This window comes from Phalacrocorax carbo, chromosome 7, assembly GCF_963921805.1.
Source record: "Phalacrocorax carbo chromosome 7, bPhaCar2.1, whole genome shotgun sequence".
Taxonomy (NCBI): Eukaryota; Metazoa; Chordata; class Aves; order Suliformes; family Phalacrocoracidae; genus Phalacrocorax; species Phalacrocorax carbo.
Window position 1 is genome coordinate 23752028 of NC_087519.1, and position 18440 is coordinate 23770467.

At 48.8% G+C, this 18440-nt stretch overlaps 1 protein-coding gene across 2 annotated transcripts in view; it reads left to right on the plus strand.

The window, feature by feature from the left end:
* The first annotated feature begins 447 nt into the window (after nucleotides 1-447).
* The window catches only part of CPEB1 (cytoplasmic polyadenylation element binding protein 1), a 41014-nt gene continuing 23021 nt past the window's right edge, over nucleotides 448-18440 (plus strand). The window contains exons 1-3 of one of the 2 annotated variants that reach the window (XM_064456919.1): nucleotides 448-549; nucleotides 6060-6237; nucleotides 16137-16325. In XM_064456919.1, the coding sequence (XP_064312989.1) occupies nucleotides 535-549; nucleotides 6060-6237; nucleotides 16137-16325 (382 nt within the window). In that variant the 5' untranslated portion in view covers nucleotides 448-534. Of the gene's footprint in view, nucleotides 550-6059; nucleotides 6238-15642; nucleotides 15876-16136; nucleotides 16326-18440 lie in introns of those variants that run through there. The other variant, XM_064456920.1, reaches the window with a different exon arrangement.

Sequence of the window (18440 nt, forward strand, 5' to 3'; positions counted from 1 at the left end):
CGGTGACAAAACGCCAGCCAGAGCCACAGCACCACCAACCGCTGGACAGCAAGCTCCCACAGGGAGACGCCCAATTCCGCAACAATGGGGTCAAGAGCCAGAGGGCTGAGGCTGAGAGTTGCCGGTGCCACAGCCACCCCATTCCCCTTGAGACGGCCCTATTTGAAACCTTTGGGGTCCCCGTTGCCGCCAGACGGGGCACAGCCTGCGTGCTGAGAGGTGCCGGCGATGAGGCGGCCCCGGGGAGGCTGAAGCCGCCGCCGGCCGTCGTAGGGAGAAGGACGAGACGCCGCATCAGGGCGGGAACCGCCGCGCGCCCGACACCCCGCGTGGTGCACGATGGGATCGGAGTCATTAGAACGGGGCGGGCGCAGCGCGCATGCGCCTCGGCCCCTCCCCTCAGCGCCCCAGCCCCACCCCCCCGCCCACCCCCACCCTGGCGGGGCGGCGGCCCATAAAAGCCGGCGGGGTGGGCAGGGCTGTCCCGCTGCCATCGCTTCCTTCCTTTCCGGGATCCGCCCTGCAGCGCCGCCCATGGCCTTCCCGCCGGTGAGGGAACGGGAGGGGAGCGAACAGGACACGTGCCGACGGTCCCGGTGCCTCACGGAGGCGGGTGCGCGGCGCCTTTAAGGCCGCCTCCGTCACGTGGTTTCACACGTTAGGGGGCGGGGGGTGAGCGGCTCTGAGGTGAATTCCCGCCTTTTCTCTGTGTGTGGCGGCGGAGCCGGGATGGGATCACTCCTTCCCGCGTCGGGAGGGGGGGGAGGCCCTCTGCTGAGTGAAGTCCTGAGGCTTGGCAGCTCCCCGGCCCCGAGGGGACAGCAGGCTCTGAGGGAACTTCACCTCAGGCAACCTATCGACTGACTGGTGCCACCTTCAGGAATTAAGCCATTACTGGAGGAAACCCATTTGTCCCAGTTCAACCAGCAAGTGGTGCCTCTGGTTGCTCTCATCCCATGTTACTGGTGGCATGCTAAGCTGGAAGGTGTCGAGCTCTGGTTTGTGACGGTGGGATGTGTTTTGGCTTGAGTGGGGACACATGTTCATGCTTGGTAGCAAGTGATGGTTCTGAGTGCTTCTAAACTCCCTTTTTCAGTGTGCAAAGTGAATGGAGCAATTATTTTACCCTTAAACCAGGTGACTGCAAGCTCCACATAGCAAGACTGGTTTCTGTCAGTGACCCTGGGGGACTTGGTCCTTAATCTCTGTGCTGAAGCAAGAGTCTTCTGAAAAACAAGTTTTTTTTACCCTTGAGTATTCCCCAGCTAAAACCAATTAACACTCATTGCAGCTGCTTTGGCAGCTGGAGTGTTGGCTGGGGACTCTAGCTAGAGCTGTGTTTTGTGAGGAGTTTCAGGATCCTGTTGCCTTGCTGTAGTTTCTCAACTGGAACAGTCTCCCTAAACCAATTAAAACATTATTCTCCTTTGATAATGTGCTGAACCAGGCAGCTGTGATATTGCTTATTTCCAAAGCTGTTTGTGTGATAGCTTCAAAATTTTTCTTTTAAAAAAAAAAAATCAAAAAGTAGGTACCTCAACAGTGAAAGCTTGTTAAAAATGAGTTTTGGCAAAATTGGTGGTGTTCTGAAGTCAATGTTCCCCTTAAAATAATACCATCAAAATCCCCTCCAGTCTTGATTCCAGCCAGGTGTGCTGAAGACCCTCTCCAAACAATAAACCCTGGGAGAGCTGCTTAAGCTCAGCCTTGCTTATGGTGAGAGCTGATGCAGCCTAGCCTAACCCTGTTTGGGATGAGCTGGATGTGTTAGCTTGCTGCTTTGTTAGCTGTGTTGCTTTGTAGGAACAGTTACACCAATATGTTTTGATCGATGTAGTCGACTCCAACTTGGAGAAACAAAAATTACTAGTAAAAGAGGACTTTTAGAGCTGCTTTTGGAGAATGTATGGAGCATCTTGGCTTGATTGAGATGAACACCATTTTAACAGCTTCTTAAATTTTGTCTCAGGATTCAAGGCCCTCCTGGCTGTGGCTGCAGTGCTAAGACCCCCTTCAGGCATCAGCATGGTGCTGCCCCATTGGGGTTCCTATGAAAGACATAAAAAAGCAAAGGCTGAATTGTAGCTAAGGTGGATGAGCTTTGTCTGCTCCAGAGTGTCCCCCAGGAGCTAATACACATCTTGGCTATACCCGCATCTGAGCTGTGTTTAATGACTTCCCTAAGGATTAGGATATCCTAATCCTATGCCAGTGCTGTTGTGATGCTGTGTGTTCTGCCTAGCCCTGGGATTTCATTATCTGTAGGTCTCCTACTGGTCTATCTGCCTTGGGGCTGTGGAGGTGCCTTTGTTTCCACTTACCTTGCACATCTGTGGTGGCTTTTGCTGCACAGGTGTTTGTTGTTCCACCAGCTGAGCTCCTGCAGGTTGTGCTTGTGTCTCTGGAGTGGGACTTCCTGCAGGTAAACTCCAGGCTGCATCTGTGGGCTTTCCTTGGGGCTGATGGGTTGTGAACTAGAGACCTGACAGCTGTTGTGTGATGATGCTTTGACGGCTGGCTTCTTGATGCAGAGCCACCACATGAGAGCTCTCTATCATGGTAGTAAGGCTCATTGGTTGTCTTTCTATTACTCTGAGGGAGTAGAAACTCCACCTCCCTATTTCAAATCAAGCCTGGCACTCCCTTTCTCTCTAGTGTGTTTTGTTTGGAGTGCTAGAGGTGAATGGAGCCTGATGGTGGCCTGGAGACCCGAGAGCATCCTGGGGATGCATCTTCATGCTTGGACTTGGGTTCTTAGCTAAAGGTTTAGCTGAGCCAGGATATGACAGACTGTGCTCCTGTCTGAGGTTCACCTTGCTGTGTGTCTGTGTGCAGTGCTTCATGGGTCTGTGTTCCAGATCTACCACAATGATTTAACCTGAAGCCTTTAAAGCATTTACTCTGTGGCACTGCATGCCTACTGCAGGGAGCTCAGTTGCTTTTCTTGTTTGTTTCTGATCTAGGAATGTCTGTAGAAACTCTCAGGTCTTAAATGGAGACTGGATGTCTTACTAGGTGTCAGGAAGCAGTGCTTGACTCCTGATGACTTTAAGTGACCTGTCAGCTGGATCACATTTCTATTTCCACTTGTTCATCTACTGGCTGCATAAGTGTCCCCTCTCCTGGATTACAGTTGTGTGTTGCAGTGGGCAGGACCAGCTGAGAACAACTGTTGTTGGGCCACTGGTTACACCCCAGTGTTTCACATGGTGTGTCAGGTCACTGCTGTGAGGCCCACAGGAGAAGGACCCATCAGTGTTCCTGGACTTGTGCCTGGGTGAAAGCAGAGGGCATCACCATTTCCAAGCCTGGGCTGTAGCTGTAACTGCTGCTGTACAGAGGATGTCCAGAGAAGCCTGAACAGGCAGCATATGTTTAATTACTGCAAAATCTTTCAAGATGGAGCATTGAAAACTAATCCTAGCTGGGCTTGAGAGTGTTCCTTTGCTTGTCTTGGCCCAGGGATGTGAGAGTGGAGCAGGTGCTGGAGGACACAGCCTCAGGCATGGTATTTCCCTGTGCTTTGGTTGAGGCTGAAGGTTACGGCGTATTCTCCAGCTATGTGTTTGCTAACTCTTTCCACCAGACTATCCAGACTGCTGAGGGGCTTGGGCCCTGCTTGCTTTGAGGATCTGCACAGCCCTTCTCAAAGGAGCATCTCTGGGGTTTTTTTAGGGGTTTAGGGAGGAGGGTGATCTTTACCAGGGAAGCTTTATCAGAGCATGAGCTGCTTCCTAAAGGGGCTGGATGCCAGCTCCTGTGTCCAGGATGCTTGCAGTATCTCTAGGATATCCTTGACAGTCTTAAGGTTAAAAGCTCTGCAAGTGGAAGGAATTTTTGTGGAAATGCTTGGCTGTACTCTTGCTGTTTTCTGTTCTTGCTTGTAGCAGGTCTGGTGCTGCCAGTTCAGGGAAGCATCAAACCTAAATGAGCAGGAACAGGTCAGGTGTTTGGTTTGCTGCTGGGGTTTATTTTTGTCTTGCTAGCACAGACTCCTAGGGAAAAGCTTTGCTTCCTGCTGTAAGTGGTTCTTTAGCAGTAACAGGAGTAGAATATGGAGTTTCACACTTCTGCCAAAGCAGCCTGATGTGGCACTTTTTATTAAGGTTGACTGGCAATACTTTCTTAAATTGAGCTTCTGTACTCCTCAGCTGCTTTTTATAACGATGACTTAAAGCTTGCTCTGCCTGTTTCCTTTTGCCTGAAGCTTGCTTTCAGCCCTACCTGTTTTACTGTTGGCTTGTAAATGCTCCTGCATTGTGCCTGTGGAGTCCCAGGACCTTATCTGGGGGTGGTTGCTGAGCCTTTCAATCGAGAAATATCCCGGACTCCAGTGCTGAATAGATGCTAGTAGTCTTAAACATGCAGAAATCCTGAATCAATTGTTCAGGTCCTGCCTGGAGGCATTGTGTGAGTTGACGATTCAGTAGCTTATTCCTGTTGCTTCCAGGATAGGGTTTCCTTTGCTTTTTAGCTAAGTGGTGGTGGTGGTGGGAGCTTACCTGTGTGTGGATAAAACTATCAGATCATGTGTTACAGCAGTAAAACTGCACATAAGGACAGGGTTGAGGTGGGGAGCAGAATACAAGTTCTGCACTTGGGCTGGGCTAAAGTTCCTGCGTTCATGTGAAATTCAGTTTAGACCTGCCTTCTGCCACGGGCCACATAATGGAAAGATCAGTAAGAGATCATTTGAAAGTAAAACCGGCTTGGTGGTTCAGGCTTGCTAGCTGGTGAAGCAGGGGGAGAAATGTGGGGGAAGTCAAGCCCAAAACTCTCACAGGAATGTATCCAAGAGGTAGATGTATTAAATGTCTCCTTGACAAGTACAAATGGTGCCATTTAAAGCTATAGGCTTCTGTGTGCCTTGGAGTAGCAGGGGCTTGTTTGCCAGCCTCTCTGCAATTCAGTTCTTTGAATTTGGCTCTAACTCGATTTGCTTAATGGCAAGGATTCTTCTCTGGAGGCCAAGACTGGTGAGGTTGTACCTTCCTGCTATTCTCTTTAATATGGGTCCTAATAGTGATACCATTTGCTCAGCATGTTCAAGCACAGAGTTCTACTGCAGTGGCTTTTGGGTGGTAGGAAGACCTGCCTTCAGTCTAAAAATCCTGGTTAGGAACTAAGTTTAGTGGCTTCTGGATTGGTAGAGGCTTGAACATTGTGCAGCTGCACTGAAACAAGCCTAGATGTGAAAGTGGCTTGCAAGCAGATCTAGGGGAAGCAGCTGCTCTTGCTGGTTCTTTAGACCTGCACCAGGATGCAGGAGGATTTGATCTTTTTCATGCAGAGGAAGCTTTACAAGAGCTCTGCCTTGTGTAGGATGGTCCCAAAACCTTAATGTTGGCAGATCAGTGTTTGTGGGGGGCTGTAGTAAAGTAGAGCTGGTGTGGGGTAACCTTCCTTTGTGGTCAGGAGCTGCTACCTAAATGGAAGATCAGGATTTGCTTCTCTCCCTTTCCACTGGAGACTTTTGGATTTTGGGCTATGTTTGATTAGCTGGGAAGTTGTTTTTTCCACAAGCCTGCTTTCTGAAGTGATTGCGTGGCTGCTGACTTGGGCCGTTCCAAGATGTTCAATGCTCCCAGATGGTGGTAAAGTGAGCCTTGCGCTCTCCTGTGCTGTGCAGGAGGAACTACTGTGGTTTCTTGTGGTGGCTGCCTTGACCATAAGCATCCCCCTTCTCCCCCAGTGTTAGGAGGCTGATTCTGGGGACAAGGTGCATGCCTCTGTTAATCAGACCTCTGCTTTAGTGTTGTGATGTGCTGGAGAAAAGCAGCAGGGAGCTTGTTAGCAACCATGTGAGTTCTTAGTCTGAAGTTCATTCTACCTGTGGTGAGCTGGTACCTGGTTGTGACTGGAATGGTCTTGGACTGGTGACAAATGGCTCACCTGTTTGCTTAACTGTTTCTTTAATGCCAAGAGTTGTACTGGAGTGTTGCCAAGACCTGGAGCTAAAGTTAATATGAGTATTGGAGACAATCTGGACCTTCCACAATGTGTGGAAAGCCAGGTGATGAGTACTAACCTGCTTGACACTAATACTACTTCTTTACCAGAAAGAAGATACTGGGAGGAGCATAAAGGACTGCTGGGATAGCCCGGATGCCCCTGCACTTTCCACTTGCAGCAATGCAGATATATTCCGCCGAATAAATGCCATGTTGGACAACTCGCTGGATTTCAGTGGAGTCTGTACCACCCCTGTCACAAAAAGCAAACGTGACATCCTGCCAGGTGAGTGTGTGGCTGGGTTCAAGGAGAGCTTGAGGGTCTGGGGCTGGCAAAAGGAGGGAGTTGCTCGGTGGGACTTGGCAAATGTGTGGTGGTGGTGCTTGGTGGTGTGGTTGTTGGCATATGCTTGTGAGCAGGGTGCTGCCTGGAGTCAGGGTTAATGCTGTTTTGGTACCAGGGGCTTCATTTGTGTGCCTGAAATGGATAATCCAAGTATTCCCTGGTAGTGTGGAGGTGTCTGGGAAAGCTTGCTTATGCTGTGGGTAATAGTGTGGGTAGGACCTGAACTCTTGCTACCTGACCTGCCTGCTTCTGGCATAGATAGTGCCAGCAGACTCCTTTACAGTCCCCCTCTCCTAGAGGCAGGATTAATCTGTGATGGTTAGTATGGCTGATCTGCTGCATACATTAAATGCAAAAGAATTTTGAATAACTGTGTTTGCTACAGGTCAGTTAATCATGTATTTTAGAGCACACCAAAGCAGTACATGTAAGTGAGGACTTTCTTGCAAAGCAAGCTTGGGATTATGAAATCAGTGCTGCAAGTTTAGCTTCCGGCAGGCTGAGGGGAGTCGGCATATTCTGCTGTCTTGCACTTGATCTGCCTCAAAGCAGAAGGCTCCATGCCAAAGCAAAGAGTGTTGGGTCCAGTCGTATTTTTATGTAAGTGAAGGACGTGCTTTTGTCCCTTTACAGTAGGCAAGATCTGCCAGTAAATGTACCTGCCCAGTGCCTGATGTTCCTCCTGCCAGCGCACTTTTGTGCAATGGTACTTGTGCCAAGGATTTGGGTGCTTGAAAGATTGCTGTTGCTCCTCCAGCCCCTGAATTATATGGTCAATAAACACCTTGGCCATTATTGGAAACACTGACCCTCTGGACTTGTCCCAGAACAAAGTAGGAAGGAGAAAAACCTCACCAGCTGGTGACCTTGCAGGCTGCTGGAGGCAGGGGAGCTTTCTCTGCAGTCACTTGGAGACAGGGTTGTTTTGTACTCATGGATAATCTGAGTTTTAATCAAATGGATGTAAAAATAAAGCTGCAAATAGGTGTCTGGGTGTCCTGTGGGTCGATCTAATGCTTGTGCAGTGTGACTTTGCTCTGGACTAGCGAAATGACTGCTACCAGATGACTTCCAGTGCAGCTTAATCTCCTGAATATTTGAAGGGCTTAACACTGTGGACCAGGAGCTGATCTGGCCATGTGATCCTGTGCTGGCGCTGCAGAAATACCAGAGGACATGAATCGTTCGCTCTGAAGTATGGATCTATAGCCAGCATTGCTTGAAACGTGCCTAGTAAAACGGTATTGGAGGATATGCTGGCTACTCCTGAGCGTTGTGTAGTGAATATTAGCTAATTCAGGTCAGTGGTGTAGTTGGTGGTGTGTTTTTTAGACTCACTGTTGTACTGAGCTGTTTAGACATTTGTTGTACCTTGGCACAGTGGCAGTGTTGCATCTGATCTTGATGTGCTGGAAGCATAAGGGAGACATAAACCTAAGTATTTTCCTTTATCTCCTTATAATGAGCTCATGAAAGAGTTGCTTCTGGCTGCCTTGTTGAAATCTTAGCTATAGCCCTTCATATTCTGTTTATAATTTGGAATGCATATGTTTCCTAAGTAAGTTTCAACTTACTTGCCAAAGTTAACCTGGTTGATAAAGGAACTATCCCTGCCCACTAGAGCAGATTCATCCTGTGAACATGTGGGTTAGTTCTGGTTTTAGGTCTGGGCTTAGAGCTGGCATATAAATTAATTTGCAGTACTGTCTTCTAGACTTTTAAAGTTCTTCTCTGAGAGACTGGGGTATTCACCTGGCAATGAAATGAACCTGCTCACTGACCTGCTGTGTGTCAATCTGCTTGGTCTGTCAGTTGCTGGGGTGGTTCTTATGGATGCCTGGAAGAGGGGCTCTTGTCTGGTGTGGAGCTGCTGAGGGGTGGTGCCTTGATTGGAAACAGGGTGAATTTCCCTTCAGTGGTGTTAAACTGCTTGTGCTTCAGGCTATCAGTAAGTAAATTCTGTGGAAGACATCTTGTAGGACAAGTAAGGTGCGACTTGCATGTAAAAAATGGAGGCTTCTTCTAGCAGGCATTATTTCTGCTGCAGGGCAACTAATGCTGTGCTTTTTTGGGACATCCTAAGCAGCTTTTCTTGTTCCTGATACAGCAGTTGAGGCCAGTCTCACAAGTAGGTGCTGGCTGCTGGCCCAGCTGGTATAGGGACCAGGGTGGGGCCCTGGTCAGTAGACAATGACAGGAGGCTTTTAGCTTGCAACAAATCCCTTGTGCAGCAGCACAAATGCTTGTCATAGTGTGAGGAAAGAGGCTTGTTCCCTTCCCAAAGGATGCCAGGCACTGCTGAGGCAGGGCTAGAAAGTGGCTGCCTTAGGTGCCCTTGCCCTTCAGGCTAATGGCAATGTGATCTTTTTCAGAAGGTGCCTCTGGGCTGTGTGGGAGACTGATGATAGAGTACAACGTGAGCTACCCCAGCTGGGCCAGCAGTTATTGCTTTAAACATGTGGATGAGTCAGCATCTGCCAGTGCATTGGCAGCTCAGAGTTGTTAGTCCACTTGCAGTCCTGGCCTTGTTTTGTTAGTGTCAGTCAGGACCTCTTGGTAGGTAGTGAGGGCCTGAAAGCAGCAGTTCTGCAAGCTTCCTTCTGCCTCTGGGCCAAAAAAGTGCATGAGCTGCTTCTGTTTAATGTGTTGCTAATGAGCATCTTCATGAAAAAGCTGGTGCTGTCAGCAAGTATGTGAATCCTAGGAGAGCTGTGATCCACAAATGGGGAGGTGCTTTGGCCTATGTTGTGGCAGTCTTTCACAGAAAATCATTTCTGATGGCTGTAAGGCTGAACAGCTGATAGCAGTATTATATTCTGAATTTTAGCTAACTACCCCGTGCCAGTGGTTTAGAGCCTGAAGCAGGCTGTTGGAGCTGGTTGCTGTGCCTTTGAACAAGATGAGGCTCTGCAGGATCAGTATCTGCCTTTGGTGAGCCTGGCTTCTGGGTAGGTGACCAATGGAGCAGAAAGACCCTTGATCTCATGTGGTATCTTGTCACTGCTCCAAGTTAAATCACTTCTGAAGAATTAATGAGCCTCTGGTGTTTTTACTTGGTGCAGGAACAACTTGTGTATTGTGGTTAGGTTATATTATCATGGAACTTGTAGCTTGGTCAGTCTTAATAAGCTTAGAGATCCACCCTTAATGCAGTAGCTGTAACAGGTGAAAGAAATGTCTTTTTACAACTTAAATTCTTGGTTGGGGGGCTTGGGGAAGATACTTTATTCCAGCAGGGGAAATACTTGTGTGTTAATCTATTCATAGTCCCTCAAACTTTTCAGTTGCCTTCCTCAGGTCAAAGTAAATTTATCCTGGATTGGTCTAGTGTGCAAGAAGCCCCTTTCAGTGTTAAGAGGATTACATGTGGTGGAGAAGGGATGGCAGAAGCTTGTGACCTTTCACTAATGCTATTGGGGAAACACGTGTGGAGCCACCTTACTTGGTGTTATGAGGTGCGCAGCAAGACGGTGCTGAGAAGAGATTAGTACAGCAGCAGTCTGAACAATGTGAGAGAACAAGCTTATTCAGCATTTCTGGATCTGACAGTTGGGGAATTCTCCAGATCTGGGCAGAGCTGTGTGGCAGAAGGGACTGCCACTGGAGATTTAGCTTGCCATACCTAATGTTAAACCTCTATAAAGATCAGTTTGCTATTAATGGTAATCCTCAGTGAACTTAGTTGCCTCCTCAAAATTATCTGTGTCATCAGGCCCAGCCTGACTACCACCATGGTGGCTCATGGATGCTTGCTCTGGGAGTTCCCCAAGCCTAGGCTTGGGTTGCTAGCCCAAACCAGAGGGTACAGTGCAGCAGTGTAGTGGAAGCTGTAGTTGCAGAACCTGTCTGGTGGCTTCTGGGACAGGACTGTGTGGTGCTCCAAAACACCTGCCTTTCAGGCTGATTCAGTCCTCTCTGAAGAAAGGACAGAATTTCTTCAGCAAGGTGGTATAGTGCAGACATTAATCTTTAGTGGCTTTTAGTGTGGTGTTAGAGAGAGGAGGGAAATCTGGCCTGGATAGAGGCAGGAGTCAACATCTCCCACCAGCTCAACTCCTGCTGGTGCTGTTAGAGTGCAGCCTGTCCTTGGGCAATGGCTTCACAGCCAATGTGGTTCTCTGAAATTTAAAGCTGATCTGCATGTTCATCACTAGTCTGAATAAGAATGTGAGCAAAGCCAGTTTCTTAAGGTAGCAGGTGGTTTCTTTGCCAGGCTTTAAAGCTGGGCCTTGCTGGGTACAAGGTGCCTGCTACCAGACTGGGTTAAAAAAAAAACCCTAAACCAGCTTTTTGAAACATCATCCTGTTCTGTAGGCAAAACCTTCAGCTTAAGTAGAACAGTGAGTAAAGCTCCCTTTCAGCCCATTTAGTCGCCAAGGCTTCAACTGAAGGCAGTGTTGCCATAAAACAAGTGGATCTAAAAGGATTGTAGGTACCCCAAATGTCCTAGAAGCATTGATTTCCCTTTCATTAAGCTCTGCTCATTTAACTGAGACAAAGCAGCCATTATTTTGCTGTAAGTTGACAGTCTATTGTGTGAAGAAATGGGAGATGCTTAAATGACTTTCCGTGGGTGGGAGTGGCTTAAGGTGCCAAGTTCAGTGTAAAGGCTGTTAGTTGTGGCCCATCAGGTCCCAATGATTCTCAGTGGCTGCTTTAGTTAAAGAAAACTGAAGGACAAATGCAAACCCAGACTAGCTGATGACTTCCTGTTTGCTCTCAATTGCAGTCAATTAATGACCTATCACTTGTTTAGCCACCCAAAAAGTTCTCTGTGGTACTATAATGTAAATTCCTCTCTTCTTCACCGCCCTGCAGCCATGAGGAAACATACCAGACAGCAGCTGACCTGATGTGTTTGGTCTTGGATGTGGGGACAAAATGTTTTTGAGGCAGAGACCCAAAAATGTAGTGTTGCTTGCCTGGAGTGTGTGGGGTTAACAGGGTGCCTGAGGCAGAGTGAGGCTGTTAAGCAGGAGCTCACCTGGAGCTGACAGCTGAGAACCATTGCTTGCCCCGAATAAATGTCTGGTGCACACATCCAGAATAATGAAATTCAACACTTGTGCCCCAGAAGAGGTGCACACCTACTGCCTTTGGCTTTTATATTTCAAATGTCACATTAACAGGTCTTTGCCTACATGGGCACGATGCAGTTCTGTACTGGAAAGTAGCTCTAGTAAACAGGTTCTTCATCAGACCTGCAAATGGAAGCAGATCACAGTGGGTGTTCTGCAGAGAGCAGGGACTTGGCATAGTGCTATTGCACGGTGTTGCTGAAGATCAGCAGGTTTCCTGTGGGTTTTCTGATGTGCTGTACTGTCACTCGGGTTTTGGTGCTGTTATCCTGTAGCAGTCTCTCGCTGTTACTCTTGGAAAAGGTAGGTAGAGCAGCAAGGGGAAGTTGCAGTGCTCTCTTCCTTGGTTTCTTAAATAGTAGCTTGCCAGCTGTTCAAGCATTTGTGGCTATGGGAATAAGGCAGATGCTTTTGCTGCTGCATGACCTGTTTCACAGCCAGAGCAATGTCTCCACTTGAGGAATTTTTCAGATTACAGGGAAGATGCTTAGTTGTGTATCAAAAACCTCTTTTAACTAGTAGGTTTATGCCTAACAACTTTTCCTAAGCCCCCAATGGTACTCAGTGTACCTTAGGAATACAACTGGCTCATCCTCTAAAAGCTTTCACTTGATTTCTTTGTCTTATGTGCAAAATGTACTTGAAGCTTAATTTTCAGGGATGCAATTCCTAGCCTTTAAAACTGGAGGTGTAAAGAGGTGTGAAAGGCAAAACAATGCTTCTGCTGTGAGCTGCCTTCCCATTTGTGATCTGAAGGCTGCAGGAATGCTCACCTTGCCTTTTGCTTCTCTGCATTTGGTTTGGAAGCTAAGCCTTGGTCAGCTGTAGCCCACAAGGTAGCTGCACGCAGAGGTGAGTCTGGCTTTGTCAGGGGATAGAGCTTACAGGTGAGTTGTGCTTATCCTTCCCCTGCTCTGCATACTCAGGGTCCTCATTTCTAGAGGGGCTTCCTCTAGTCAGTTTCTGCCAGAAATTATCATGTGGGAGCAAACGGAGACCTCTTTGTTGCTGCAGAGGTGGTAGGAATGGGAACCAGCTTGGCTGGTTCATGCTTGCTTAACTATTTTGTTGCCGACTTTCTCGGTTTTTAAGATGAAACCCAGTTGCTGGAATTTTAGCTGGCTTTGCAAGTGGCCTAGGTCTGGAAGGCTCAAACATCTAAACGTCTCTGCACTTGGTCAAATCATCACCTTTCAAGACTAAGTCTGATGGCACAGAGGGATGCTGCTGCTATGAGACAGGGACTGAATTGTGCTTGTCTCTCCCCATGCTACCTTAACCTGCCTGCAACACACTGCCTGTGGGTCACAGCTTGTGGTGCCAGTCCTTGTTTGTCTCCTCCACGCAGGCTTAGGCTGTAATTTTCTAAATATTTTCCTGATTCAAATGCCTGGTTGGTGCAGCCACGCTGCATACCAGATCAGGGGAATAAGCCACGCTTAAAACTAACTCCTGGTGGCTTAGCTTTAACTAGATCGCCTCCCCAGCCCAGCTTCCCGTGTGGAAACTAATCTGCCTAAACTGGTGTAAATGGGGAGGGAGCAGTGGGGTGGGGATAAGTGGCTGGGGCTGCAGCTTGTGTGAGCTGTCTGGGCCGGTAGGGTTTAACTGCAGGTTAAGAGCTGAACTGTGCTGAGATGCTTGCCTTTAAGAAGCCTTTGAAAGGTCTTAAATGTGATGCTAACATTTGAAGTCTGAGAAATGCAGCTTTCCATCCAGATGGTGGTATGGAAAGCTGTCCAGCCTGTGCTGGCTCTAGGGTTCTCCTGGACAGATAGGAGGATGTCATCCAGGAGAGCTGCCTCCTCCGAGACCTGCATGGGAACATTTTACTAAGGACTTGTTTCTCATGATGCTGTTGAAATCAAACCTAACCAGCTCAGGAGGCAGGAGTTCAGTCTCTCCCAGGTGCTCGGGCATGAGCCCAGCGCAGTGTGGCTCCCTCTGCCAGGATGGTTGGCTTCAAGTGGCAACTCCAGGGAAAAATTCAGGTTGGAAAGACTCATTCTGGTTTTTGGGGCTTGGAAAAGTCTGCAGCAAAGCATTTAGGCTGGGTTAGTCTGTGCCAGGTTGCAAAGTGAAATTATTTAATATTTGGTAGATGTTTACTTATTTATAACTTGAAGTTATGACTTTTTAGACTGAATTTTTGTAGGAAATTAATTCTTCCTGCCCCAGCATCCTATTAGTTTTGTCTGCCATAAACAACTGATTGCTTTGTAACAAATTTCCAGGCTCTGAATTTGAAAATAACTATTCTAGAAATCCATTTAAATTCCATTTTTTAAGTTGGTGTTTTTCCTTGATAACCTGTATCCGTCTTTCAGCATGACTGGGAGTCTTAAAGGGGAAGCAGGCTTGTACTGGCTATTTGCTTTGGATGGGAAAAGGTCTAATTAAAAAAATGCTGGTTATCTAAGCAAATTCTACTCTGTTCTTCAGCAGTTATACCCGTAACTGAATTGCAGGGAGCTTGTCTTTAATGTAGGTTGAACTCACCAGAGGGAAACATAGTCCTCTTGAACTTGGATGCGATTGGGTTCAATTAAACAAGACAACTTAGTTCCTGAAAAATGTGGATAGCTAGGGAAGAATGTGTCTGGATGCTGTGGAGTGAGTGCTTCTCATTGCTGATGCATTTGTTCCCTGTTTTCCTTATTTCTTCAGTAGTGGTTTTCATCCAAGATGTTGGATCCAGGTGTGATTCAAGTTCTGCTGTCTGTCTGATACTGTGTCTGTGCTTCCCAGAAGATGAAGCTTGGTGGGAATTAATCTTGAAGGTGGCATAAAACCTAGCAAGATCCTGGTCCCCCAAGGGAAGGTAGTTTCCTGCTGCCAGGGATCTGGGCTATAGCACAGCACTTCTGCATTTTCATAAATGCAGAAATGTTACATATTCATATGTGCAAGTTATGGTTGCTGTGGGAACTGAGTTGTCTGAGCAATGTGCCTTTATCCTCCACTCCCTACAGCTGCATTGTAAATGTTTGTAGGGCCTGTCCAAAACAAGCAATCTGAAAACTACAGTGGAAGAATTAATGCAGTGAAATACTCTGCTGAAGATGCAGTGTGATGCTTTTGGGGGAATATTTGATGCTGTTACAGGTGCTTGATAGTAATGTGACTGAACTGGCACTACAGCTTGTACTAGTACTACTAGGGGAGTAGAAGAAGAAAAAAAACAACCCTGGCACATGCTATCCTGGTGAAGTACTGTGGAGGAGGCTGCAGCTGGGAAGGGTGAAGGTGGCACATTGCCAGCAGGTATAGTTTTAGCTGGTATCATCCTGACTACAGTGTTTCAGCCCCCTTGCTGTAATCTGGGAACACTGGGGTGCTCCCCAAATTGCTGTGGGGTGAAGGTGATGGTCTCGCCTCCAGTGGCAGCCATGGCCTGCATCTTGTGTGGGGTATCCAGCTGACAGTGGGGCCTTGCCTGGGCTTCGCTAGGTCCTGGGCAACCGAGTGGCATGGGATGTGGGAAAGGAGGCCACGACTGCTGTCAGCCTGTCTGGGATGGCCAGGGCTGCACATGAGGGATAATCTGACAGGCTAGAGTCACTGAAGAGTGGGGAGTGGTCTGTGTGAGGTGTAGTGTACATCTGTGGCACAGTTGGAGAGTGTGGGTGCAGGGGGAGGAGGAGGAGACAGCTGCTGCTGCTTGGTAGCTGGTTTATAAATGCCCTCTGACTCAGATTTTGGGTTACACAGCTGAGCATCTTGTGGTTTCATCAACCCCCAGATCCCTGCATTAAACTGGAATTCTCAGACTATGAACCTGCTGTGTTTCCTTAGGCTGTTGGCTCAGGCTTAAACCAAGGCAAGAATCCAGTGTCTCCAGTACCGTAGGCTTGTGAACACCCTGTAGGGGAGGGGAGGGCTGGGAAGGGGGGGAGACCCGGCAGGCAGAAGGTAAACAGGCCATGAAAAATTCCTGATGTGAAATGAGTCCTGTGCTCCAGCCAGTCCCCTTCTCCCTGTTCCAGTGTGATGTGCCTGCTCGGGCTGGACCCAGAATAATGGGCTTCTCCCCAGGTTGTGGGGGGTGTGTTGAAGGTTATCCTCGTTGATCAGTGGTAAACAATGCAGAGTCAGTGAGGCACAGTGGCCAAATTGAACCAAATAGATTATGCTAGCAGAATTGCAAAGCTTTGCATTGGGCTTTGAATTGGAGCCAGCAGCTGGAGTCTGTCCAGGACTAAAGTGTTTTTGGGTTTTGTGGGTGGAGGGAGGCGGGGACAGGAGAGCTGGGTAGCACTAAAACTGTCTGCTCTGTTGCTGCTGCTATCATCGTTGCTGGGGGGATTGCTGCCTCGAGCTGCTGTGCTGTATTGTGGAGCCCTGCTTTTGTGCTGCCTGCCTCCCCTGATTTACTGGAGCTGCACCTCTCCTCCTGCCTGCCGTGTTGTCTTTTGGGGGAAATCTCCTTTCTTCTTACCCTTATTTTGTAAGAGCTGATGCAGTTCTCTTGCATGGCTGAGTGACGTCACTATCAGCACAGTAAGCATCAGCAGCCTGGTCACATGCTGACCCAGTCAGTAATGCAGACGGGATAGGAAGGTGGAGGGGCTGAGGGGGGTGGGGGGCTGGTTTCTGGACATATGGTAGCCTTCCCTTTTGGGGTGCAACTGCTGGTTGCAGAAGCTGTGGCTTCAGAGCGGCACAAGACCTGGCTCGGGGCTTAACGCTTTGGAAAACTCCTTTAAAAAGAAAAAAGCAGCCCCGAACTCTCAAGCTTCTGTTTGTTCTCAATCTGAGCAGACTTCCAGGACTCTGAAGAAGCAGTGGCAAGCAGGATGCTTTTCCCCACATCCACGCAAGAGTCTTCCCGTGGCCTCCCAGATACCAATGATCTGTGCCTTGGCCTGCAGTCCCTCAACCTGACAGGGTGGGACAGACCCTGGAGCACCCAGGACTCTGACGCTGCAGCACAAACCAGCACACAGTCCGGTGAGTCGACACATGCAGCAACAGTTGTTAAATTTCTTTTATTTTTGGCTACGTTAAAGCGAATGTAGAGTGATTTGCTTGTGTAATGGGGTGCTGGCAGTTACTAATGGGGACTTTGTGACTTGTAATGCTTGTGTAATGTGGCATTTTAGTTGGGGAGGCTGTGGCTGGCTGTGCTACAGCCCCCTCTGCTCTGCTGTCAGTTCACTGCAGACAAGAAGTGCCTGGGCTTATGTTTTGCTCAGTGCTGTAATGCTGGTAGAGGAATAACCTCGCTGAGAGAATAGGAGAAATCCTCTCCCTGTGTTTGGAGGGAGTGGGTGGGGGGTGTGGTGTCAGGGGGCTGAACTTGCCAGGTGGGAGTGAGGCAGAACTTTGCCTGAGAAAATCCCCGGTGGCAGGTAGATATGAAGGGAGAGGTGTGTGTGCTTGCAGAGGGACCCCTCTGCCTGATTGTGAAAGTCCAGGCAGCACCACTCACTCCTGTGCTACAGCAGTGTTGCCTGCCAAACTCTGCCTGTGGGGTGTGGTAGGCGCAGCCGGCACCCGACTAAACTTCAGCCAGCAGCTCGCAGGCTGGGTGGAAGACTTGGAGGGATCCTTCTCCACTCCCACATTCAGCTAGAAATAGCGGTCTGCTCCTAGAAGTGGGCTGGAGGAGATGCAGTGGAATGGCTTCTTGCTTTAACTCTTTTGGTCCAGTGCAAACCTACGTGATTGGCAGGGTGTGGGCTTGCAGCCACGCGCTGCTGACTGGCTGGCCCTTCCCCCTCAATCTTCTCCAGTCTGGTTTTGCAGCTGGGACCAGATGGAGTTTTTGGGGTACTGGGTACTTGCCCCAGAGGGATGCAGGGCTTGGTTAATTCTTCTGGAGGCACCAGCCTTCTCTGTAAAATTGCAGGAGGAGAAAGGGGTGCTGTGCACATAAACTTAATGCATCTCCTTGGCCAGGTGACAGGGCAGGGGGGTAAAACAGAAGGAAGAGTTCATTTCCTGGCCTTTAAAGGCTGTAAAAATCAGTTTCACAAATGGTGGTGTGTTTGTTCAAGTATCAGTCCATGGAAAGATCTAGTGCTTTGGCAGAGTTTGTACAAGTTCAGCCTGGTTGCTACAGAAACTCATCCCTTTATAGCAGCACACTGCTGCTTTGTTAAAAGGGTAGTGCATCTCTGTGCAGACTTGGGTGACACAGGAGGCCCCAGGCATGAAGGTGGTGCTGACAGGAAGGCAGGTGGCCTCTGGGGTGGCCTTGGCAATGTGATTTGCCCATGTAGAAGTTGGGAAGGAGGGGGAGGGCAAGAGGGTGCTGTCAACCACCTCTGATGTCCAGGTGATGCTGCACTCAGGATAGGAAGAGCTTCTGGGACACAGCCCTGAATGTTGCTGTGTGGGTTGTAAAGCAAACAAGAAATCATTTGTGGGGTGGTGGAGTTTGAAATGACAACTTCATCAGCACAGCTCACTCAAGTTTCTGCATCTGATTTCCCCAAGACATAGCATGCAGGCTTGCATGTGGGCCCTAGCACTTAGGGTCTGCTTGCAGTCAGGTTGTGGTAGCTTTATATAAACCTTGCTCTGCTTCAGTGCATAGTCCTATGGGGTTCCCCTAATGAACCAGGGAATACTGCACACTTTGCATCTGTCCTCCTTTCCTTGCTAGCCAGAACCTTCAAGGAGGGGGGAGAAATGGAAGTTATATTGTGGTGGGCTGCACAGGTGCCTTAGAGCTGTGCACTGAGCCCCTTATGGTTGTTGGCAAACTATGGGGCACAGAACCTGTGTTACAGCATCTTTAATGTAAAAAGCACACTTAAAGCAGGCAACCTCCATGCTGAACAGTTCTGCTGCTGCTAACAACCACAACACCCTGGGCTTGGTGCACAATGGTGCTGCAGAACAAGGGCTGTCGCACATGAGGCAGCTGCTCTGTGCGGATGTCCCAGCCCCACTGATCCACTGTAGCTGTCTCCTCTGATCTCAGCCGGCTTCCTGCCAGGCTGTCTTGGCAGAGGCATGGATGTCTCTGCAGTGCTCCGGCAGGCAGGCGAGCAGTGCTGGCACAAGCCTGTGGTAGGCTTTGCACCTCACAGGTTGGGTGGTGGGGCTGGGTGGACC